Source organism: Ascidiella aspersa, chromosome 3, assembly GCF_963924565.1.
Source record: "Ascidiella aspersa chromosome 3, kaAscAspe10.2, whole genome shotgun sequence".
NCBI classification, from domain to species: domain Eukaryota; kingdom Metazoa; phylum Chordata; class Ascidiacea; order Phlebobranchia; family Ascidiidae; genus Ascidiella; species Ascidiella aspersa.
The window spans coordinates 32,230,462-32,256,209 of NC_139449.1; the positions used below are offsets into that span (position 1 = coordinate 32,230,462).

Here is a 25,748-nt window from a genome sequence, read left to right on the forward strand (position 1 = left end):
ATCTGGTTTTATTATGACAAATGTAAAATGTTGCAAGTTCATAAAATCTACTGTACGTTATTTACAGCACAACAAAGGCGACAAGAAATCACTAATAAAAACACTTATAGTAATATTTATCCCATGCGTCATTATAAAAAAAATCATTTAGGAAATAATATACATTTACAGATAAAATACACGTTGAAGTAAACAACGTTTTGGCAAACATTAAAAGATTTACACGTAAATTTGTTTAATTTTAATGTCCTCTAGCTCAATAACTAAAGGCATGAGGATATTTTTTTCAAATCGTTCGGAATTCAATTTTTAGGTTACTCATTATATTTATAAGCTTAAAAAAAATATTTTTTTGCGATGTTTCTAAAACCAAAAATTAATTTTATTAAAAAAGTTAGTTTTATCCTTAACCCGCCGAGGTCAAATATTGGGAAATATTTTTGCTTTTTTTAAGTTTAAAGTATTTTTTTTTTTCGAGGAAACAATTGATTTCTAGGAATGTTCTCGAAGTTTTGCCTTCAGTTCGTCCTGGATCCTTCTCAGCACACCTAGGGCCTTGACGTCAACATTTAGCTTGCCGATGACGTAATGGGGCTCGTTGAGGTCATGGACGTTGACGTCACGCGAGAGAATGTTACTTTCTGTCTGCAAGATGTCGGCGAGATCAACCGATGCGGTGCCTGCAAAAAAACGAGTTCAACCAAATTTCAAGTCAACGCTTTTGGGCGTAAGAATCTAACAGTGTGTAATTTTGAACACATAATGTTTTAAGTTTGTGGTATTTTTTTTGGTAAGGAGATTTGTAAGCAAGTCATTCCGAAATTACTATAAGTACCAGTTAAGTCTTTCGCAAAATCACTTAAGTACAGGTTTGCCTAACTAGATTTAAATCCAAGTCAAGTTACTTTTTCTAAATGACTTACGTCAAGTCAAGTTACTTTTTCTAAATGACTTACGTCAAGTCAAGTTACTTTTTCTAAATGACTTACGTCAAGTCAAGTTACTTTTTCTAAATGACTTACGTCAAGTCAAGTTACTTTTTCTAAATGACTTACGTCAAGTCAAGTTACTTTTTCTAAATGACTTGCGTCAAGTCAAGTTACTTTTTCTAAATGACTTACGTCAAGTCAAGTTACTTTTTCTAAATGACTTACGTCAAGTCAAGTTACTTTTTCTAAATGACTTACGTCAAGTCAAGTTACTTTTTCTAAATGACTTACGTCAAGTCAAGTTACTTTTTCTAAATGACTTGCGTCAAGTCAAGTTACTTTTTCTAAATGACTTACGTCAAGTCAAGTTACTTTTTCTAAATGACTTACGTCAAGTCAAGTTACTTTTTCTAAATGACTTGCGTCAAGTCAAGTTACTTTTTCTAAATGACTTACGTCAAGTCAAGTTACTTTTTCTAAATGACTTGCGTCAAGTCAAGTTACTTTTTCTAAATGACTTACGTCAAGTCAAGTTACTTTTTATAAATGACTTACGTCAAGTCAAGTTACTTTTTCTAAATGACTTGCGTCAAGTCAAGTTACTTTTTCTAAATGACTTACGTCAAGTCAAGTTACTTTTTCTAAATGACTTACGTCAAGTCAAGTTACTTTTTCTAAATGACTTACGTCAAGTCAAGTTACTTTTTCTAAATGACTTACGTCAAGTCAATAAGACCAAATGAACTAAGCCAAGTCATTTGGAAACAGTTATTTAAGTGCACTTAATACAAGTCGTTGACTCAAGTCATTACAACACCGGTCGTAAGTCGTAAAAGTGTTGTTTTCGAATTTCACAGAGGAACGTTTTAAATCAACAATGTACAATTTTGAGGTTGGTCTAATTTTGCCGAAGTATCAAATTTCACAAAAGTTTCGAGTTAATTGGAATATATTTTGCTATGGTGGGACAAGACATATAAGTAGTTACAGAAGAAGCAACATTACTTCAAAGCAATTAAAAAAATAAAATTGCAACAGATTACTTAAATGACGAAAATTAATAGGAAAAATTGGCAAGAAATAAATCTCGAACGTGTCCTGTAACCAACCTTATATACACGGCTAAAAACCGCCTATGGCCCATGTGAACCACGTGTCATACAATTTAAACAGCATCGCATTCGCATTTCGAATCTCACCTATTTCGTCACAATCGTCCTCCTCGTCGTTGATTGGCTCGGACACGACGGTGACCTTGAATGAACTCTTGCCGGTGGCCAGCATCTTTGAGAGTGACTCGCGTTGCTCCTGGTTACCGCCGACATCCACCTCCGTAACTAAAAGATGAGGAGAGTTTTTAGTCGGGGGAAAACAAGTCTAGCGTGAGTACTCGTACTCGCCTTGGATATCGCCTATTTGTTTTACTCTAAGGCTAAGAGGACTAAATATACCAAAAGCTTCGAGTAGCAACCACACTATATCATAGTGTTAAAAGTCAATTTTCTATCCGAATTGGGCGTAAGTGGAATATGATTTTCACAAAAAAACAAGAACATTTTTTATTTAAGGCAGTTATTCTGGGGGTGATTACCCTTCAAATAGGAATAATATGCAGGTACAATTTGACAATAATATGTGGTACTAACTTTAAACGTTCCATACGAAAAAGTTGTTTCCATTCTTTCAATTGTTTTAGAATTGCAAGTTGTATTTAAAATACAAACTATTAGGTCTTTCTGGTGTTGTTTGTTTCATTGATTATACCAGGTTATAATTTTAGAAAAACCCAACGAGTAGTTGTGTGCTATATTTTATTACTCGGTCGAGTAGGCTACCTATAGAGAAGATTTCAATAAGGATTTAGCTGAATGACATATCGTTACGTTAAAATTGAGAGCAGTGCTTGTCTGTCGGGTGGTGAGACTCCAGAGTGTAATAAGAATATTTTGTTTAAGATGTTCTAAAGAAAAATCGGTCCAGGTTTTCGGGAAAGATTCGAATAACGTTAACACAGTTGTCAGTCGGTTCAGTTATAGAAATCATAGGTTAGAACAATAACGGAGACAAAACGGTTTAAATATCGACAATCTTTCGTAACCGAATTGTCTTACCTAATTTGATGCTGAATAAGACAAATACGGCTAGCAATCCTGGTTAACGTTTTGGGTTTTCTTGTAGGTGGCTCCTCGAAAAAGCAAGTCCAGCCACCCTTGGTCCACAAAAATTAGTAAAATATCTAGCAAGTGGTCACTAACTCGACTGGAAGTTGATAAGAAATCTAGTAAGCGGTCACTAACCCGATTGGAGGTTGATAAGAAATCTAGTAAGCGGTCACTAACCCGACTGGAAGTTGATGTTGATCTTCTTGTCTTTCTGCGTGGGATTGATGGGCACAGACTCTGGCATCTCCTTTACTGATCCGAGGAAGTCGTATTCCACGAAGACCTGTTCCACATCATTCCACACACTGGTGTTGGTGCCCAGGGTAAGGTGGTTGATCGATATGGTGACAGTATCCGACGAGTCCTGCGCAAATTACACGTGTTTTTGTGTTTGTTTGTAATACAATACCCGTAATTTTAGGGGGAAATAGGGTTGCGATTAGTGGGGACACCCTTCGTTGGATGAATGAAAGACACACAAAAACATAAGTGTTTAATAACATCTGTGATCTAGCCCCTCGGAACCGTTGGATGACAATTGAGAGGAAAAAACGACGACAATTGGGATAAAAGATTAGTAACTTAATAATAACCAACAAAAGAGCTCGCCATACAAAAATATATTTTCCTCAGTTTTAAAGTTTACTAATCTAGTTTTAGAAACTAATCTTTTGTCCAATTTGTTCGCAGAGATCGAGGTAAGTAGCATAAAAGGTTGGACTTTTAAAACTTAATAATGGTACATAAAAAAGATCGCCATACAAAAATATGTCTGCCTGAGTTTTAAAAACTAATTTTTGTCCAATTTTTGGCAGACATCGAGTTCTAACTATATGTATATTATAAATCTGTATAAAAAGCACGAGAGTGTCAGTTGGAAGCAACAGCAAGCGAAGAGTATCATGGACCAAATCGTACTAAATACACCGAGAATGGATAGAAAAAAGAAAGAGGGTTCTCTGCCAGCGCTCCTAATGCGCTATACAAAAAACATTGTACTATGTGCAATTGGACATCCAAGAAATCAGCCTCATAAAAGAACAATATGCCTCACTCAGTTACAGCTTCCACAAAACAAACTTCGCATTTCCACTTTTTTTAAGTCAACTTAATTTATTATACACTAGTGCTGCTCTTTTAATATGTTCACCTCTACTTTTTACATCAAATCGAGGTAGACTTGAAAATTATAACGGATAAAAAATATCAAAATTAGAAAAAACAAGCACACCTCTTGGTCATCAGGAGCAATCGTGTCTTGGTCTTCTTCTTTCGTCTCCGGACTCTTCCTGGCTCTCACCATCACCACACCCGTGTCTTCTTCACTCCCACTTCCCTCCAGATCATCCCCGTCCTCTTTCTCCTTATCCTGTGATCCCGCGTCATCCGGAATCTCCTCGATTTCTTCTTCGATGTCATCTTCATTATCCTCTTCCTCTTCTTCGCTTTTGTCGCCTAAGTGTAGAAAACAAAAGTGAACGTTAAATTAAAACGAATTGGCGCAAAATACGATTCTGTGTTGATATTTCACTGTCCAATCTGTGTTGATATTTCACTGTCCTAAGTGTTAAGATTAACAGTGAGTTTGCTAAAGCGCATTTGCTTTAAGTGCTTTATGACCTATTTAATTGTGTAAGCATTCTATTACGCTCAAACGGTCAAAGGTCACTGAGCACACGGTGCCACGACATTTAGTTGTCCTTTCGACAGTTGGTGTTACTACCTTGTTACATAGGAGCTCATATTGGGAGTTACTTGTAAGCGTTTGGAGATGATGTGTAACTTACACTGATGCTGTTTTTGTTTGAATAACATTGTTTTATATTCATTCGAATTAAGATATGAATCCACTTGTGTAAGCCTTTATGTTATTAATAAATTACTGTACACTGATAAAGACTTCAGTATTTAGTTTTCATTAAATGTCCTTACTAAACAATAAAATGCAAATAAGGAGTTTGTTGCTGTGTATACAACACCGGGAACAAAAGGACCGCCTAAAGTCAACTATAAAACCAAAATGGCATATGTATAAATAATTAGAGGCTCTATTCAAGATTCAAATTATTTGTGTGCGTCTTTGCAAACATGGAAAGCAACAGTTTAACTAGAGAACCGAAAGCCCCCACAAGAATTTAACTTGGAATTGACTTGCTCTAACTATATCTTGACCAAGACGTAAATCATTTTAAAACGACTTTTTTACAACAATGGAAAAAATACCTTCATAGTCGTCCTTTACTGTTTTAGAAGAAGACGCAACTGCAATTGGAGGAAGCGAACTTGACCGCTTCGTGTCTTCCTCCATCTTCTCGGATGCAAGTGATCCCTCATCATCAATATCTTCGTCTTCCTGGGATCGAAGCAGATCCTCCAGCATATCGGCGTCATCTTTGCTCGGATTCGGAGATCTGACGAAAATCGAGCTGCTTCAGTATTTGAGAACACAAAGAGTTCTAAATTTGCCTGGTACCAACACGAGTACTTGGCACAAGGTAACACTATTTTATTCACTCTTACTCGATACGAGTATCGTCATAATCGGACTCATATTTTGTATTTGCTAGTTGTAATACTCACCCTAGTCATCTTATGGGGTACATTATCTTAGATTTTATATATAACAAATTAAACTGTTAGCAATGTACCCCGAAATCCATAGTCGATTCTGACGATCAATGATGCAAGCAAAGCAGGCTAGTGTGATCTAAAATAGTGACTTAAGAGCAGTTAAGTAAAGTCATTATAACACCGGTACATCGTTGTTTCCCCATCACAATCGGACTCAGCATATCTTTACACAAGTATCGCAATTTGTCTATTATTAACGCTTGCTGTATAATGGGGTACATAATCCGCGATGTTGTGAATAACTTGGTCGGGAGTCTGCGATGGATTTCGGTGTTTAATGATACGTAAGCCGTAATCGTGGGTCAAAAAGTAGCCTTAGAACAGCTAGATCACAGTTGTTGAACACATGTGTGTGTCTCTTTCACTGTTAGAAACGTTAGCACGTTTCAAAGAACAAATTCCAGCCGACTTGCGAGGGAATTGTATCATGCGGGTTACAGAATCTAGTTTGTTATTAAATTGAAAGAATAAGAATTGCAAAGCTAAAAAGGTCAAGTAAATCCACATCATCTTGATTAAGACGTTTCGATACGAGCTTGTATCATCTTCAGTTTATGACATTGGCATTTTGACTTTGCAATTCATTATCAAGCTACATTACAGATTCGTGCAAAGTGTACCCAAGATAAAACAAGACATTCCATATTTCACTTTTCTCTGAACCACCAAAATTCCACTTATACTTTTATCGCCATAATTTTTACTTCCAGTGGTATTAATTCAAATTACTCACACATCTTTCGTCGGTATTTGCTCGTCCACGCTTCCAGAAGGACTCTCATCGTCTGATGCCCCGTCATCTTCGTCCTCCTCCTGGACTTTGGATGCTTGGATGATCTCCTCCTCAATGTCTTCTTCTGTCCCGTCGTCGCTCGCTTCAGGACTCTTGGTATCCGGTTTCTCTGCAGGAAAATGGATCTGGAGAAAGCAGGAGTAAAAACATGATATCTTTAGCTTAAATATTTTTTCGTTATCACACATTCATTCGCATTACTGAAATTTGGCAAAGGACTGAACAATTAAAATGTCAAAACGCGCGGCGCTGAAGAGCTGTTGAACTGTTTTATCCAGTCGAGGTTTGTCTGTGTTGCTCCCCTTTTGGTGTTTCTTTTATATTAAGACTGCTCCTAAAGTGGCCGCTCGATTCAAGCTTGGTTTTTACGTAACAATTTAAACACCAAGAGAAGGTATATAAAAAATTCAGTTAAGTCATTGACGTAAGCCACCACAAAAGTGCTTACATGTTGGTGCCCCCTTAAAAATACTTTTTCACCTTAATAAATTACGCAAAAAAAAAATTGAGCAACAAAGTGTCTCGTTTGTCCATCACTTTATTGGAGACGCGAATTTGTTAGTGTTGTGTTCAGCTATTGTTGTAAATGGGTAGGTTTAGGTTTTATGTTTGTGATTTGTGTGTTATTGATATGGTTAACCTCTTTATTTGTATTCTATTTGATTAGGAACTGAGTTGTTGTAACTATCTGACAAAGACTTCAGTAGCAATTTGACTTTAAGTCTGAACCTAGGCCTGGCCCCCACACATAATCATTTATGACCCGCAGAACATGGTTTAACTTGTGGATGCCAAAACTTGTTTCTCAAAAATATACCGGAAAAGCAAAGAAGGTTAAAAAGTCAAACGAATATTACATAAACGTTAATACAGGGCTAGCGATCTTGGACCACGCTGATCCATATAAAGCAGCTTGTCTTCTATAAAATGTTTCTGTTTTTTTACCATGATATTTAACACGTAATCAGTAGGACTTAGAGACAAATACAAAGCAATTTTTAATACAATATTAAAGTGAGAAACGCCAGGTTTTTGCCAGTTTAACCATATAAAAATGACTTACTGATCTTGCCATTGGAACGGGTTTTTCTTTCCTCTCTTTCACAGGTTCAATTATGGACACTCTTTTCATCTGAGAAATATAAATACAATGAATAAAAAGCTGAAGCAATCCTTGCTGCAACTGCTCGTAGCCCTAAAGTAATGTTTAGTTTAAATACAGTTCGTTTTAAACTCACGGTTACTTAAGAAATATGTTACGCTGTTAATACTCGGTCTACACGGGATTATGTTAACGCCCATCGCAGAAAATCGATTAATTAATCCGTTTCGCTAATGCTCTCAGTGGTTTATGGTTTTTACCGGTTTTGTGGTGATTGTGTCATCTGCTGGTGTCGTTATGGTGTCGTCTGGTTGTTCTTTGGTCGGTTTTGGTGTCGAAGCTGAGAAAGGTTTCGAAAGGCGACTGACCAACGTCCTGAAAAAAAACCATACACGATCGTAATAATAAAATGCACGATTGTAATAATACAACACGATCGACTTTACCACAAAAAACTTTTATACACATTCGCGATCGTAATATATATATTTTTTTTGACAATGTTGTGATTAGGGCAAACAATATATATATATAGTTAAACGTTGAATATTTCCGAGGATATTTTGTAGCTTGAGTGACTTTAACAAAATAAACTATCAAAAACTTATTTTATCTTATAATTTTTATGAACTGTAGTAGGAGGTTGTGGGAAGGACGTGCAGAGACAAAAATAAAGTGCGTATGGCAACATATAACCACGTTTATAAGAAACAATATGGCTTAAGCCTGCTACTGCTTTCATCTCTAAACTCAAAAAAAGTTTAAAAAGCACGACATAAAAACTTTTCAGTTTAAAGGCGTCTATCGTATTCAATGTTTACACAAGGTTAAAACTTTTTTCGGATAACTTACACCTCGATATTGGGTCTTATCGACAAGTAAAAAACAAAGTTTAAAAATCGACAGAAAATATTAAAAAACAAAAATCAATAAAAACAAAATCGGTAAATTTAAGTAATAGGTAATTCATGTACTGCCTTTATTTTTATAAATTTTAGTAGTTTTTATTTTTAGCTTATTTTTTTATTAATTAATTGTTTGTGGTTGGCGGCTTTGTCCCCCAGGTAATTTACTGTTACAGAAACTGACGATGTTGCTCGGGAATATATTCCTTAAAACAAAACGTCTGATCCTGCGATTCACTTTAGTTATAAACTTTGAGTTTTACGTGTTTACTGTTTATAAATGATTAAGCGCAGCAGTGACCACCAGGCGAAAAGGGATTTCGAAATACATAAAGATTATACCCCTTTTAAATGTACCACTTATTGCAACCACATATTACCTCTTCTTTGGAGTTACCGGAGGCTTCGTGACAAGCTTCTCGCTCTCCTGAATCTCCTTCTCCTCCGCGTCCACGATCTCTTGTGACGTCATAAGGGAGGCGGGAGGGGAGTAGGGAAGTCTCCATCTCAAACAAACCTCGACCGTACCGTTCTCCTCGCCGTTGCTCTGTGAAACGTTGTTGTTTTTCTTGTATAGTTGTTATTATTATTTTTATTGGTAGAAAAAAGCTTTTCTTGCTGGAAAGCCGTTCCTAACTCAATGCAGATAACTGAAATCACCAACTTACTAAATTTTTTTCTTAAACTGTAGCTTTTTAACATTGATTAAGAAAAAAATGGTGGATCTTTAGTACCCTTTCTTCTAGAAACCAAAAAGTTAGAGTCTGCGTAACACGAAAATGGCTTAATAGTTTGTATTTAAATGTCCGTTGCGTAATTTTAACCGTTCGGAGGCTGATACTATGTTTTGAGGCGGTCCAGATACCAGCTCACATCACTAAAAAGCTTAAACCTAAAGCATTAACCATTTGTGGGTAATCACCAACAAAGTAAAACCTAGCAGGCAGCAGGTAACAGGTAGGAAGGTGTTGCGGTCTTGCAACATCTTTAGCCGTTAGTAATTACTTAAGGAATACTAAATTAACACTCAGTACCCCAATGGGTTTTAAACGTTCGTGCATTTCATAGGCGCCGGTTACCACGCTATTTACCTCGCCACTCTGTGTATGACTAGCATGTGATATCACTCGTTTATTGTGTAGAAAATGAAATTATTGGATCATTAGGATATTAATTAGGATAGAAATTAGATATAGGAATTGGTATAGCGTATTTGTCGCTATGTATTGCTGCCGTTTTGAAGATATATTCTATGATAAGGGAAAACGTTATGTAAAAGTCTTTGATTATAGTTGTTGATTGTTTAGTCCATAATGTATGTAATTTATTGTAATGCGCAAACTCGTTTTTGTTGTAAATAATTAATGATGGTAATTACGTTTCTTGGTATTTTTGAGAATCAGGCAGATATTCTTACTGAGGCAGAACATTAGCGCTAAGATACAAATAACCAGAACTCACGCTAAATTGCTATTTACGATATATAAGGTCGTAAAATTGGTGCCCCGAGAATATCGGTTCGGGGCCAATAGTGCATACCTAGTATCGACATTCGTTCAACACTACGGTGGTATTGGCGACGGTCCTTTTGATGAAAGTTATTTAGCGAAAAACAAAAATCCGACCCTAACGTACTTCCTTTTATAGAATAACAATTTTCCAAAAAATAGTTCACTGAGTGTAACTATTGTTTTTTAACTATAATGAAAGGTATAGGTCAGAAAACATTGTTAACATTGCCTTAAAATGTTTATTTTCCAGTTTTTTGTTCCATTTTACTATTGACGTGACAAGTATCTGACCGGACAAACGTAATGGCTAAAAAGAAATTACATTATAAATGTTTTTTTGTGCTAAATAACTGTTTTGATTGGACTAAATCTATTTCTAGTTTGGATTATAATTTAAAATTTAGTTTTCGCGAATTCGGTAACTTCGATCTAAATTCAATTCGGTAAAACTCTTCCGGCCTTACTTTACTTATATTTCAATGTAGAAACGCTGAAGAAAATCATGTTGTCCGAGTCCGCGAGCAATATAAAGGGAAATGCCCTCGATTAAACAAAAGTACCTTGACGAGTTGGAATGGCGCCTTGATGACCTTGTTGTGTGCGAGTGGAATAAGGTCGATGATTGCTTTGCCGAGGTAGGAAGGCATATCAGGGTCAGCGTCGTCAAACACGTAAATCACAAGCTTCTGTAAAGCACAATTAAAGCATGAAGCAACATGCGTTTAATATAAATCAAATTGATTTTGGTGGCGCTTCAATAATAGCACGAGAATCAGACTACAGGAAAAGATTATTTTTGGAATCGTGGAACATCCATAAGAAGGGTAACACCATGAACGTCAAAACTGACGTGATGCTTTCTGCATGCTACAAGCACCTGCTGAAGGACTAGAGGCAGTCACTAATTATTTTCTTATCGTTTTGTTGCTCGCGTTTATTTCGGCTTTTTTCCTTTTTTTGCTTTCCATTTATTGTACGAGCGTTCAGTGTCAATCACCCTGACGAAGGCGGCTTGTATAGGTTGCCGAAACGTTGGTTAACAATTACAATTACCAGAGGAGCTGTTTTTAATTTATATTACCATGCCTGGTAGCAACAGTTTATATGCGTTTAATATATCAACGGCTTACTGGGCTACCTTGAGCAAGCTAACCGTAAGCCGTCGCCCTATGGAGAATTTCCGTGCCATAAAGACACAAAAAACAAAAACTACGGTGAACTTTAAAACTATTTTATCGTTAGAATAAGTCGTTCTACCAATTGAACTACTACACAGGCTAAGTTGTAAGCAGTGCTAAGGAGTCGAAGTCGGGACTCGACGGAGTCGGTTTATTTTTCTGGAGTCGGACTCGGGACTCTGTAAGGCTGCCAGAGCCCTAAGTCTGACGTTCGCACATACACAATTCGAAACCGGTGCGTTGCATACTGTTAATCGGAAAGATAGAGTAGTCTATGGTAGAATATTTTCCAACACTGTATTATGGATGGGTGAGTTATATGACACCCCAATAAGTGGATTGCCTTACAGTGTATATCAACCCTATAGTTTAGTTGGTAGAGTCAAAATCGGATTCGACGAGTTAGCAAATTTAGCCGAAGTCGGCCTCAGGACAATTCTGAGTCGCGACTCATGGGGAATGAAGTGAGAAACTCTGATCTAAGGCATCGCACCTCCGATTTAAGGTAGCTGTCCAGGTTGGCGTCCATCTGAAGCGGGAAGGCTTGTCGGTCGTCGAAGTGCGGGTTGTTCGAGTGGGGAATCACCGGAGTGTCGTGGTCGGCGAAGTCGAAGAACTTGTAGATACAGTAGACGCTCGGCTGCACACCTAACCATGGGAAGATAACGGCATTGTTGTAAAGACATAAGTGTACTGAAGTCACTGTTTTTAAGAGACTTGACATGGCTTGAATCTTTCGGCAAAAAGGACTTGTCTTGTCTTTTGGATAAAATGACTTAATTTAGACTTTTTAGGTCAAATGATTTCGTTTGAAAGTAAGTATTTTCATAGCTTAACTCATTCTATGTCAATGACATGACTTGCTTTAAAAATCACTTAAAAGTGCTCAGATGTTGCACGTTAAAATAAAATTTAACAACAGAAACAATGGTTATAGGTTAAGTTAATGGACGCGATAAATTTGTTTATGGAGTGCGTTCGTGTGTGCCTGCAGCAATACATAGCTTAATACCACACGCTTTTTATGGCTGCAACTAAATACCAAATATGTAATTTACTTCCTTAATAGACAAGTTTTCCGCTTACTTGACTAGATTAAACCTCGAGTTGCATTTGTTAATATCTGCATTTTAGGCGCTTTATAGATTAAACGTTTAGCCTTTATGTGGCGAACAGCGCTATCAACTGTTCGTTTCAGGCCCATATTTCTTGTTATTTCTTTGTCTGTCCCGCTGAAGATAAAACATCGACAAAATTTAGTTACCTGGTCGACGCGCTTCTACGTGATTGCACGTCATGATCTGCACGAGCAGCTGGTTGGTGTTGTCGACCGTGTCCCTTAAGCGGGGGTCTTCCGGCTCTGTGACGTCATCCAGGGCCTTCTGGGTCGTGGCCGTGTTGGCCGAGAGGTAGCCCAGGGCCTTGGTCCGCTCCTGGAACCGACGGAAAAAGGAACTTTTGGTCAGTGGTTCCTAACCTTTAGTGGTTCGTGGCACTTTACCGAGCCAGCAACACTATTTGGTCAATTAATAGCAATAATTAAAACCTAGATTTGATCGTTTTTTCTAATTTAGCGAAACTTGCTCGTGTATTTCTCTTTACAAACAACTACATTCCGCAAGAGAATCGCCTTAACTGTCAGGGGTTCGTAGAAACAACACATGGCCAAAACAGGATTGGGTGAGATTCGAACACATGAACTAGGCTAGACCAGGGCCGTTACTCTGTCGACTGACCCTTCAGACCCAACCCCCAAATAGTACAAATGTAGTACATATAACTATAGTTTTATGAGAACTGGGTGTAGTAATAGTATTGCACATACGCGGTATAGTCGTATGGCCTGTTCCATTGGAACTCTCAGACGAACCCAGAAGTCAAGTGTTCCGTAGTTGCTACCGTCCAAACCTGAAATTGTTTAAAAAAACAAAGGCTATCCAAGTAGTTTGGTAAGCACTTATATACAAAAAGAACACATTTTATAAAGGTAACTAGTAGTATTCAGTGAGGCGTACCTGTCAGCGCAACGGTGCCGTGCATTTTGCCTTGTGGTTGATCAAGCAGTTGATTGAACTTGACTCTGCACGAAGCGATGGTTTTGTGCTCCACTCCCAACGCCTGGTGGACTTCGAAGATTGTTTTTTCCTACATAGAACAGAGTTTCTACTCTCGTTGTACGCTCATAAAGCAAGCGGCAGGCGCGATTGTACAATATACAGCCAGGATAAATATAGCAAGCATCTAGAGTTACAATCGATTGTATGCTACGCAACAAATATCCGAGCTATTCAATTTGGCATGGTGTCACGCGGTTATAAAATAAGTTAATATGGGTAGAAAGCATTTTGTCTCTGACACCTAGATTTTCAAAGCGGTAATTATACAGATAAGATAATTATTAAGAAAGTAACGAATTTCACCTAACAATAAAAACGATCGAGATGCTTAATATTTTTGATGACTTGCAATCAAATACCTTCTGTATGTGATGTAGGAAGAGGTCGTCGACCTTGATCGTAAATTGTGCGGTGAAGTCGAACAGAGGGCTGTGGGTGGGTAAGTATATTTATTAGAAACTTAAAGTTGTGGTTGGTTAAGTACTTACAACATTTAAACTCTTAAATTTTAATTGAGAGTTTGGTGAGATTATAGTGATTTACAAACTATAAATGACCAACGTGGAAAAGTAAAATTTAGGGTATTCATCAGAATAATTAATCTTTATATATTTTTAAGTTTTAATATACGAACGAGAATTGTCTGGCACAAAAAGAACAAGACAAAAAAAAGTTAAGGCAAGCGTAAAGGATAACTTATGAGTAACACTATAAACGTTGTGCGGCTTGAAAAAAATTACAACACAAATCATTCGTTTACAGTCGTAGTTAAATAAAACACTAAAGATTTTACTTGGGAGTATACTGTCGAAAATTGCTGACGAGCTTGCATATTCAGACGATTATAAATAGCACTAGTATCTTGGGTTTAACAGTTGGTAAAAAGGGTTTAACAGGGGTAAAAAGGGTTTAACAGGGGTAAAAAGGGTTTACCAGGGGTAAAAAGGGTTTAACAGGGGTAAAACGTCAAGAAACCAAGGGATGAAAAGCAACGCATAACTGTTCGATAATAAAAAATCAGATTCGTACATTTATTTATTTATTTATTATTTTAATTTGGGGGCCTTGTATTCAGGAAGAACACAATGATTATCTCACCTTGCGCTCTTTAGTATAGGAGTGCTGACCAGCTCGTAATCATAGAAGGCGTAAGTTACGAAGAGCGACGGCTCCCGGTCGTCAAGGGCAACCAGCGCCTCCTTGCTCATCGACATCTTGGTGATGTGGATCTCGAAGAGGTTCTCGCCTCGCTCCAGATGGACGCTCTCGTCCAGTTCCTCTTCCTCACCGATCTGGAAAGAGCAGGAGACGGTTGTTATGGCAACACGTGTTTTGAATAAGGTAACGAAATGCTTAAGAGTTGGTATTTTACTCTTGCCTAGTATTTAACTCTATTATAATATATTTTGAGGGGTTAGTAACATTTTTTACCAATTTATTGGATTGGTTCAACTCAGTGCTTCTCAACCTTTTTTCGCGGCGACCCAAATAGTAAGCGTAAGTGTGACAGCGAGCTTTAGAGACCCAATTGTTTTTTCTTGAAAGAGAAAAAAAAATAGGCATTAGCATAAAGAATTTCGAGTTTTACTTGTATTGCTTCCTTAATTTTCTTAATTGAGAGATTTTTTTCAGAACCAATCTCAATTAGTATAAACATGTGACTACTGTGGTCGGCGACCCAACCAAATCAAACAGCGACACAATTTTTGGTCGCGGCCCATAGGTTGATAAGCACTGGTTTAACTGAATAATGCAATTATTTATTAATTTATTGTATTTTTTAACTGGATAATGCAATCATTTATCAAATTACAGGATCTGATTTTACAAGGTATTATAATTATTTATCAATTTATTGGATTGCCTAACTGGATAATGTAATTATTTATTATTTATCAATTCATTGTTTATTTATGCGATATACAGCTTTGTTCTACATTTCGGATATTATTTTGCGGGGTTTAATAATTATATATCAACATATTACATTTTTTCGGAGTGTTACAGATAATATCAACTTATCATATTTATCTTGTCGGACATTAAATTGTTTAATACTTTATCGAACATTATTTAACAAAACACTACACTTATTCATTACATTTTGTACAATATTTAAAGGGTTATTCTGATTTTTTATTAAAGACTGGTATTTTTTAATCAACTAACTTCCTATTTTTTTTCAATACATTTATTCACAACATATTTAGGCTAGTAAACGTGACACACACTGTATCGTCAGGAGTGAGTCAATGTTAATGTAAGTTAATGTTAGTTAACAATATATTCTTATGGTTTATTAATAAATTGTGTGTAACAAAATTCTTTAACCATTATTCGGACATTATATTTGCTTATACACAGCTCTTTCCAAGACATACGGAAAAGCATATTTCTGGCAAGAGGACAAGACAAAAAAAAACGCCTTTTAGTGGTAGTAAATAAGTGGCACACTTACTGTATCGTCTGGAGTAAGCTTGAATTGCTTCGTTCCATAAGCGACGTCGTGTAACTGAGATTCAAGTTTCTGAAACAAAACAGTTTCGGTCAATTTCTAGAGTCATTGCATTCACCGAATGCGTCTATATACTTGAGATGCCGCTGTTGGTTTGCTTAGTAAGGACGTGATGGTATGAAGCTGTTGCCACATGAGTTATAAAATCACGATTATCAGAAAAGATAAACTATATAAAATAAATATAGTCATCTATATAAGATAAATATAGTCATCTGTGCTTTACTTAAGAGAAACTATACCAAACGCGTTTTTTATAAAAACAGTTAGTGATTTGTTTAGGTCAGGAGTGTCCAACTCAAACATGCCGACGTGCGCCAATATTTATCTTATAACTTCTTCCCGTGCCAAAGTTTAGTAACTAATTTATAATATTAAAAGTGTGGTATTATTTTTTTGTTTCTAATATTATTTTTAACAATATTAGAAAATTCTGACAGTGACAATTGGCTGAATAACAAATTAAGTATCTTTTGACAACTAGCTGGGGGGCTTGCGTGCCATTTTTTAGTAGGCCGCGTGTCACATTTGGCACGCGTGCACCCCTGGTTTAGGTAAAACGAAGCAACTATTATTATGTGATAAGATAATGGCTTTATAGTGAGAACTATTTCGGGCGCTGTATGACTTGTGGAGACCCTTAAAACAACAGCGCATTTCGCACACAACACACAGTGTACTATACGAACCTTGATTCTTGCCAGCCTTGCATCCAGCAACCTCGCAAAGCGATCAAGCTTTTCTTCGTACTCTCGCCTCATTCTGTCCTTGTCGCTAGAAACGCTGTCAACCTGAGGTAATGCAAATCACCATAAGATAGAAAAAGGCCTGTTGATTCAGAGTACATTGTTAGGCAGGGTAGTAATGGCTGAGGTCAATTACTTGACTTGACTGCTTAAGTGATTCAGGCAAATGAGTCGACTTGTATACTAAGTTTTGCGTTAAAAAAGAATAAACACGTTATTCGCTAAGAATTTTTTCTTTTTTAAATAAAGAAGTTTGCTCGCTAAGTTTTTATAGTATTAGAGATGCAAAACGTTGCTTAAAGTTATAGTTTAAAAAAAAAAACTATTTTAACATATACAGAATTTGTGCCCTGTTTGTGTCCATGTATCACTGACTTGTGGTTTAGGCGGCTGGTCTACGATTATTAACACAAAGAGTCAACTTTTAGTTGAAACTTAGCAAAAATAAAAATAAAATTAACTACACACCGCATTATTTATTAGCCCATTATTTTTTTGATATATTTTACCAGTCAAAATAAACTACTATGTTTGGTCAACTTGTTATGTGTGTTCAATTTATATTTATGTCGGTCAAAAACTATAGACGAGCTGCAATACAAACCTCGATCTGGTAGTCTTTATTGATTTTGTGTTGCATGAGAAGCATTTCTCGCGTTTTCTCAAGTTCTTGAATCGTCTCAGCATGTTGAACTTGCATCTCAAGCAGCTGTGTTTGCGGATCTGCAAAGCAACACAGTTTACCACAGTTAACAGATAAGCTTGTTGTAAAGGGTTTCGAAAAATCTTTTCTGAGAGATACACTGCGCCGCCAACTTTTGCGACAAAATGGTTAAAGTTGGAACAAAGTAATTTAAACAATCTCAGTTTTAAACTAAAATGTATTATTAAGGATTCATTAAATAGTATTCAGTCAGCCTAATGAGTACATAAAACATTATAAATGAGGCGAGATTTGTAATCTTTGGTGAACATCCTATCATTTTACAGTGGATAGTGGTATTCATTTAACATTATAGAACATTTCCAAAATTAACGATCAAGCCATCATTTTATTTGAATAACGTTTTACCTTAAAGGTTTAGGCGGATCCTAACCATTTCAAGCTATGCAATGTCAACATTATTCTCACAAGGGTCAGTCGAAGTACCGGACAACAGCCTCGAAAGTTTCAAGGGCTTCGTCCCTACACTAGCTTCACTGACAGTTAGTAGTACTAACCACAGAACGGAAAACATTCCAAACTTACTTAAATTGAGATTTCGGATAAAAATTTTTGTCGTAATACGAGCTTCTTCTTTAATCATAAAAAAAATTAGAAAAATCTCAATATATGTTGAACTCTCGCGACGAAAAGACATTCAATGGGTTAAACTCTATCTTTGTCTCAATGAACAAATGTGTCCTTTTTACTTCATCGATTATTTTTAAAAACACCAAAAAATAAAAATAAAGACGTTCGTTGGACGGAACATGTACAATGCGACAAGAAACTCCCTTAGTTTGGTCGAAACTCAAACTATTCGCGTACAAAAACACATTTTTGTAATGTATTGGTAGTGATGTGACGTACCAAAAAAACGAGCGCGGCCTTTACTTTGCCAAAATAATTTTACCAAGAAAATATCAAAAACTAGTGCTCGATAGACGATGGCGATCAATCATTTCAAGGGTTTAAAAAAAAAGAAAAATTCGGCGAGAAACGGACGAAAATCTTGAACGATCTTCATATTTTCTCAAAATTACCTCGATCTTCGTCGTCCACGTTCTGCAGAAAGTCGGGTCTCTCCTTCTGAGCAGCCGCGTGTCGCCTCTGACGCACCTTGGCCAATGCTTCACGCAATTCGTCAACGTCAACTATGTCGTCTGTGCATGTTAGAATAAGGGAAAGGTTAGAGACGCATTGATAATAATACTACCAGTCGATCCACTGTGGATAATTGACAGGGTCGGTTCCCATAACAAACCATGTACTGCTCAAGTAAAAAGAAGTCGGCCAACAACAAACAATGATCTCTATAATCGACAATACTTTAAAATATTAAGACCGCTACTGAAGGTTTGATAATCTCATAGGTGAATAAAATTAAAACTTTATTTTGCCATGAATATTGTATGCCGTAACTTAAATAATAATTATTTAGCTTCGTAAGGTATATATATAGGTACTTAAAACTTTCTTTTAAAACTAAAGTATGAGAAATCACTTTTGCTACAGAGGCTCTTTAACTTGTAAAAAAAGAATTTCAATAGGGATAAGCTAAGTCTCTAGGCTGAAGAAACATGACATCAACCCAGCAGCAAAGGCCGGCAACTTAGTTTTTTAAAAAGAGGTGCAAATACTCTCAAATTCGAAGCATCCGATAGCTCGGCTTTCAGTAAGACCCTAAGTTTGAAGTGCAAAGCTGATCGCAAATTACGAATGATACGCGTCAGGGAAATCAATTGAATGAAGGTTTTACCTGACATGGAGTAAATCCTGAGTCTTTCCCGTAGTTCCTCGTTTTCCTTCCTCAGTCGCGATCCCTCTTCGTGCACCTTTCTGCTGTCCGAATGTAATCGGCTGGCAAAACCTGCAAACATTACAATGATTGGAACTAAATAATACAGACTTGGACCACTAGATTATTCAAGCTGAATAATAATTTAACGAATGAAAAAAATTTGCTGCTTTTTGTGATTTTAATCTAATTTTCAATTATATCCAAGGGCTACTTTGTCTTACTCATTTAGAACAAGTTTGTATTCAGGCAGGTTAATTTTTTAGCTTAAAAAGTGCCAGTCTATGCCTACTAATCCTAAACATTCATATTATTAGGGGAAAAAATCCATTTCTATTGAAAAGGATTGCATATTGGGAAGTCAAACTTCTCATTTATGTTGCAGTTTAAAATCTAGTTTTCTCAAAGTCGGTAACTTTAACTCTAATCTAACTCGGAAAAAATGAAAAAAGCTTCGATTGAATTTTCATCTAATTTGAAAAAAGTTGTGTGTAAGTCTGCATTACACGCGTTGATTAAGGTCGCGTAAAGCAGCAAATCACAAGGGGTGGACGAACGTATTTCACTTTCACTTAGTTAGGCCATAAACGATGATGAATTACATATAGTCTTATTCCAAGATCCACAGGAAAGCTTTAAACAAAATGTTAGGGTAAATTACAGTTTTGAATTTGCACTTTTTTTACTACAGTGATAAATTTTCGTTTTCAAGACAGCCAGCATTGAGAAATTAATAATTAGTAACAAATTTGTGGTCCTCTTATTCAGATAAGAAAATAAAACGTTTTTAAGTATGGGGGAAAATTGACTACTTAATGTTTACTCAACCTTTTCGAAAAACAATTCAATCGAACAGTTTAAAGATGTACAGACATTTGAACGAGTCGTTGAAATATAATTTTGGAATATATTTCAACAAACAGAAAAGAACAATTGGCTTTTATTGCAACGCACCTCTCTCATTTTCCATCTTGGCCAGATACTCATTCTTATCCGCCATATCCGACTTCATGGCGGCTTCCAGTTGACCGATCTGCACTCGCAACTTGCGCTCCAACTGACGCCACTGGTGCTCCTTCTCTTGGTCGAAGGCGCTTCACACAACAAGATAGTTTGTTAGTTTGTGTAACCAAAATAGTTTGTTAGTTTGTGTAACCAAGATAGTTTGTTAGTTTGTGATAACCAAGTTAAGTTTTTTTATTTTTGGGGTGCACAATACAGTTCTGAGGCAGCCTATGGTATAGTTATAGAAATATAAAGAAACTATTGCTGCATAATTTCGCTAAAGCACGGTAGACGGGGAAAAACAGGTAAAAGTCCGGCATTGCCCTACATTAGGAAAGTTTAGCAGAGTTATAACTAGATCGTTTCCATTTTCGCATTGCTGAATATCAAGCATTGTTCATTGACTCACGATCGAATGCTTTATTTGGCTTATTAACTAACTGCACACTAAGTATCACTGTTTAAAAAAATGCGTTTTTTTAATTCACCGGTTATCACATGATCGTCAGGTAAAAATAAGAGTTGGTGTTTTCATGATTTCCCGCTTTGAATTAAAAAAGGTGCAAAAGTTAGCAAACCCTAAAAATTTATGTATGACTTATAGATATTTTATTTGCGTTTGCTTCTTTCGTACAAGATGACGAACCTGTCGACAAGTTTTTCGTTGGCTTCCTTAAGTATTTCCACTTCTTTTTCGAGATCTCGAATATGTTCCTGCATCTGACCAACACGACGCTGCTGACTTCCACCCTGCTTCAGTTGGTTCTAATCGTAGAAATAACAACACGTTCAATTTTAACATATTCAATCGTTTAACAAAACAGAAAAACAAATAGTCCTAAATTGAGTCATTTAAGTTGTTAGCTTAAGGGGTGGCCAAGCCGCGGCTCTTTAGTTACGATGTACTGTCGATTGTGTTTTCTTTTAAGACATAGATTCTTATAGGTTCCGGTTCTGATTTTACGACAGTATCAAGTCATTAGTTAGATGAAACTCTCACACCAAAATAATTGAACAAATCCCCACTAATAAATAACAAATCGCGATAATGTAGTCTACTTTTTATTAATAATGTTTAAAATCTACAACCAATATGGCCGCGCAACGCTATGCGTGTATGGTGGTGGTTCTTTATGGTTAACCTGGTAACTTTATCCCGTGCCAGTAAAACACACTCAACGTTTCATTACTGACGTTATAAGAATCAAGGCGCGCTTCTAATGATTTCTATATTTTCATCCTCGGCAAATAAAGTAAATGGAGTTACAGTAGAATTAGGGCGAAGGAAATAATTCCATATGTGTCCAGTATTTAGTTTCATATGGAAAATTCTCACGCTATTTCTATACCCACATTCAACAAATAATTGCCAATAATACAACGGACCTGAAGCTGAATACTTCTATCTTCCTCATCTAAAAGTTGTGACTTAAGGCGTTCCACCTCGTGAAGAACCTTCTCGTAGCTCGAACGAAGCTGGTTGTAATTTCGCTGAAGTTCTTGGAACCTAAATAGACACAAACCTTGTTACATAACATAGAAATATTTGTTTTAAGCTTCCATTAAATATTATAAATAGCATAAGTTATTTTTTCTTGATATGCATTAGCCAACGGGGCAGTGATAGACAAAAAAACGCTGCAGCCTGGCTTAGGATGCCATGGAGACACAGTATTTCATAGTTTAATTACATATATGTAAGAAGGGAAATCTGAGGAGTGTACCTGCCCTCCATAGCAGTGAAGTTGGTGGATTTTTCTTTCATTTGTCGCTGCAGCTTGATCAGTTCTATATTCTCGCTGACCGTGGATCGTTGTGTAGATGTTACGTGTTCGCGGAACTTCAGAACGTCGTTTTCGTGAGCTGAACCTGGTGTTAATATTTTGATTTGTCAATTTAACACCGAGTTTTTGACGCGGTAACTGAAATCGCACTGATTTGATTTCAAAAACGGGGTTAGCCAATCAAAAATATGTGAGCTTTGAACCTACGACCGTTACCATTTCGGGGCCTATTTGAAAAAAAGATTTTATTAGTAATTAAATCGCAAATCAGGGTCACAAAATAGGTGGCCAACTCACTATTCGGTGGAAAAATTCGTAAAATTATATCTGACCAGTTAACTCAGTAATAATGCATAAATAGAATTAAAAAAAATAGTTTTAAATAGAGTTATTATCCAAGCAAACAGAAATATTGTCCTACAATGCAAGCAAATGTATCTAAAATACAATTTTGCTGCCGTTCCTTTTTAGCAGGGCTTGCAACATTGGCAGCACCTAGGCTCATAGTATTTCTCTGCCACCCTCAATGATGTAGTTTAATTATTAGAATAGATAACTCACGGAAGTTTTGGAGCTCGGCGTGCAGCGAATCGTTCTCGTCCTGCATGCTTGCGATTCGATCCTGGAGCGCCAGCATCTGCTGCTGCAAGTGGTGGTTCTCGTTCCGAGCTTCTTCCAACAGACTGTGACCGTATCTTGTGGGCGGAGGGGAAGCAGCAGGGACACTGAGCGAAAAAGCAAGTTTTTGTTTTTAAGTGCAATGTACACAACTAACTCAGTGAGTGGAATTGAAAACCAATTATTATTCTTGTGTACGGCAGTAACCTCACTGTTCTAAAGTTGTAACTTGACCAGCTACAATAGCACACTTATTAATGGTAGTCAAACATACAAATTATAAATTTTGTAGCATTTCAAAACCTGAATTTTTACATTTTGAAGTTAGGCTGTGCTAAAGCTTTTCAACATTAAAACACAAGTTATGACAGTGACACATGATTTTAGGCATTTATATGAAATAAATATCAACCAACATTAACAACACTATGTACTATTGTTATAATCGGTTAGTACATCTTAATAAGTGTCAGTTTACTTTTGTACATGATTATTTAAGTGTTTTGAGTAAATTTCAAAACAGGAATGGCATCCAATAGGAACCAAAGCAAAACATTCATATAAAAAGGATTATAAGTTGATACCAGTCATTCAATACATTTGAAATTTATTTGTTTCTAGTATTTCACTTATACCTGGTCGGCTAAATAATAACACATTCGCAGCATCAAAGTTATATTTTATTTACACGACTACAAGATGTGTATATTGCATGACAGCACAAATATAGTTAAATTGCTTTGACAAACAACAAGCATTAAAACAACCCCAGAAAAAAAAAGTATGTAAATCAACAAGCAATGGTTACCTTATTCTTTCAAGAGATTTGCAATGTGATCTCAGAGTGTCTGGACTGCCGTCGCGTCTCTTTGCTTTGCCAGAATCAATCTTTGATGGAACTCGGCTGTATGGCGTGTTCCGCTTGCCTTGCGAGTGCATCTGCTGTTGGGTGACCTGAAGCTACAAGAAAAACAAAAAATATATTAAGCTACAAGAAAAAAAAATATATATAGGAATATTTTTTAAATACAAAATATTCGGGGTGTTAAATCCCAGGCATTTTTCAACATGTGACCAAAATAAAATTCTTAGTCAGTATAAGACAAGTATCCAACAGGCTATTAAGTTTTGATTTTAAACTTAAATTAGGTTGGATAACATAGAATAAGAAAAAATAATACTTTGCGTTCAGGTCAAAAATTTATTTTAACTTTTATTACTAGATTGCAATATTGGTTCTAAAAGTAGTAACCTTTTTCTACTAAACTTTATTGTGTGCAGAATTCTAATGATGCAATATTAACTAAACAGTGCAAATACCTTTTGTTTTAGCAGCTCGTTTTCCTTGTTGAGCTGCCTGATTACATCCTGTTGGTTTTCAATTGTTTCCTCCAAGCTTACATCTCTAGCTGTTCGTCTTGCCGCTAAAATTTGTAAAAGTTGCATAATAAAATATGTATATACATATATAACTAATGATACTATTGATACGGAAAGCCGTAATCGTTGGTCATAAAGCAACTTCCGAGTGGCTAGATCACAGATGTGATTAAACACATATGTTTGTGTGTCTTTCAATCATTCATTAATAACTAATAATAGTTACGTTATTGCTATTAGAGGATGAAAATCTTTGATGTGAGTTATAATTAATGTTAATAAAATCCTACTTAATAGAAACGCTATATATATTAATTAAATAAAACAATTTTATTTAGAAATCGGCTCACATGTCCCCTGGGCAACTTGTTTCTTTCTGTCATTGACTAATCGGATAAGTTTTGTTGCCATTCTGTAGAAAATGATGAAAAAGTTATAATTTGTGCATGCATAAAAAGTTACAAACAAATTAAAAAATTATAACATTTAACTTAGGACACAAATTAACAAAATACCTCTTTTCGTCATCTATGAATTTAAACTATAACTGCAAATAGTTTTACTTTGCAATTATGTTACACAAAAACAAAATGTGTTATTAAGTTATATTTTTACTTTTTGATTTTTTCTTCTTGTTTTCGTCCATGGGCTTTTAGGATTGCATTTTCTTCAAGAATCCGAAGATGTTGATCTTCCAATTCACTTCTTTCCATTCTGGCGACCATCGCACGTTTTTGAGCTTCTTGACGGCTCGTCATTGTGATATATATTTTTTTCTTTCGTTTATTTGGTCCCAAAAGGTTTTCATGTATATTTCCCTCAGACTACTTCTTATACAATATTCAGTCATTGGACTTCTGTTGCATGATTCAGATGAACCATGCTCAGATACTAGACTGTGCACAGAAAATCTTAAATTTACAAAAGCATAAACATGACATTGCATAGTGCTCCACGCTCAATATTTCAACAAAAAATGCCATGAAATACATAATGACCTTACAGCAGTGATTATCAAATTGTGTGCAACGGCAAGTCTGCAGTCTGTTGCTTTTCACATTAAATATTACATTGCAACATAAATGTCCAAAAAAAAGGTTGAGTGGTGGTAGGATTCCATAACTGAGGTGTGCACACCACAAAATTTGGCGCTGAATATTCAAGATATATGCAAAAAGTGTCTTAAAATGCAGACTGGCATACATTTTATTAGATAATTGATAAATTCTATTAGATAACTGATCTGTATTGCCTTAATACAGTGGTTCTTAACCAGGGTTCGACGCAGCTTTTTCAAGCGTTTGGCGAAAACGTCCTCTGAAACATAAATGCTGTTATTTCAAGCTAAATTTGAATCTCTTATGCGCCAAGGTGTCATGTAACATTATAAATTGAAAGTTTGGGCAATTTAATCTATGTAAATGCAATTTTATAATTTGAATATGCCCGGTTGCAGCTGCTATGAGGACGAAACGAATACTGAAAACTTTGTGCTCGACGAACGTGAATATCATATAGGGGTTCGCCAATCGACAGGTTACCAAAGGTTAAGAACCACTGCCTTCATAGATAACTAATGTCTTGCAGTGTATTGTGTAATAATACCTGAAATATGCAAGTTTAAATTATTTCTAAGCATGTTTTTAGAAAGTGTGCCGCATTTCAAGTGCGCCACAAGCTAAAAAAGTTCAAAATAACTTGTTTACAGCCTTTAACAACTATTTAATTTCATAAAAGTGTCTTGTTCATGTCTAGCGGTTAATAAAACCTTGGTCTGGATTAATTTTCGTTGTCAGGAGTACCAAAATGGTTTTGTTTATGACAAATACAACTCACAAAGAGTTTTAAGAACAGCGTTAATTGATTTAAAA

At 36.1% G+C, this 25,748-nt stretch overlaps 1 protein-coding gene across 1 annotated transcript; it reads right to left on the bottom strand.

Moving 5' to 3' along the window:
- Window positions 1-10: 10 nt before the first annotated feature.
- LOC146162511 (protein fantom-like) lies at window positions 11-24,769 on the bottom strand. Its single transcript, XM_083383867.1, has 30 exons — window positions 24,493-24,769; window positions 24,228-24,289; window positions 23,818-23,921; window positions 23,306-23,457; window positions 22,441-22,604; window positions 21,820-21,964; window positions 21,482-21,602; window positions 20,742-20,860; window positions 20,045-20,184; window positions 19,052-19,162; window positions 18,336-18,455; window positions 17,194-17,312; window positions 16,533-16,634; window positions 15,787-15,855; window positions 14,427-14,620; window positions 13,688-13,757; window positions 13,227-13,356; window positions 13,037-13,119; window positions 12,476-12,644; window positions 11,705-11,859; window positions 10,594-10,719; window positions 8,903-9,069; window positions 7,878-7,992; window positions 7,579-7,647; window positions 6,456-6,640; window positions 5,315-5,502; window positions 4,323-4,546; window positions 3,269-3,455; window positions 2,129-2,266; window positions 11-680 (listed from the first exon to the last, which is right to left on the bottom strand). The coding sequence occupies exons 1-30, from the start codon at window positions 24,633-24,635 to the stop codon at window positions 493-495; spliced, it is 4,059 nt and encodes a 1,352-aa protein (XP_083239993.1). The 5' UTR covers window positions 24,636-24,769; the 3' UTR covers window positions 11-492.
- Between the last annotated feature and the right edge of the window lie 979 nt (window positions 24,770-25,748).

Coding starts and splice junctions, on each gene's coding strand:
- LOC146162511 (XM_083383867.1), bottom strand. CDS start 24,635: ATGACGAGCCGTCAAGAAGCTCAAAAACGTGCGATGGTCGCCAGAATG. Junction 20,185..20,741: donor AACGAAAAACTTGTCGACAG/GTTCGTCATCTT, acceptor TGTTGTGTGAAG/CGCCTTCGACCAAGAGAAGG. Junction 681..2,128: donor GGACGATTGTGACGAAATAG/GTGAGATTCGAA, acceptor GTTTTTTTGCAG/GCACCGCATCGGTTGATCTC.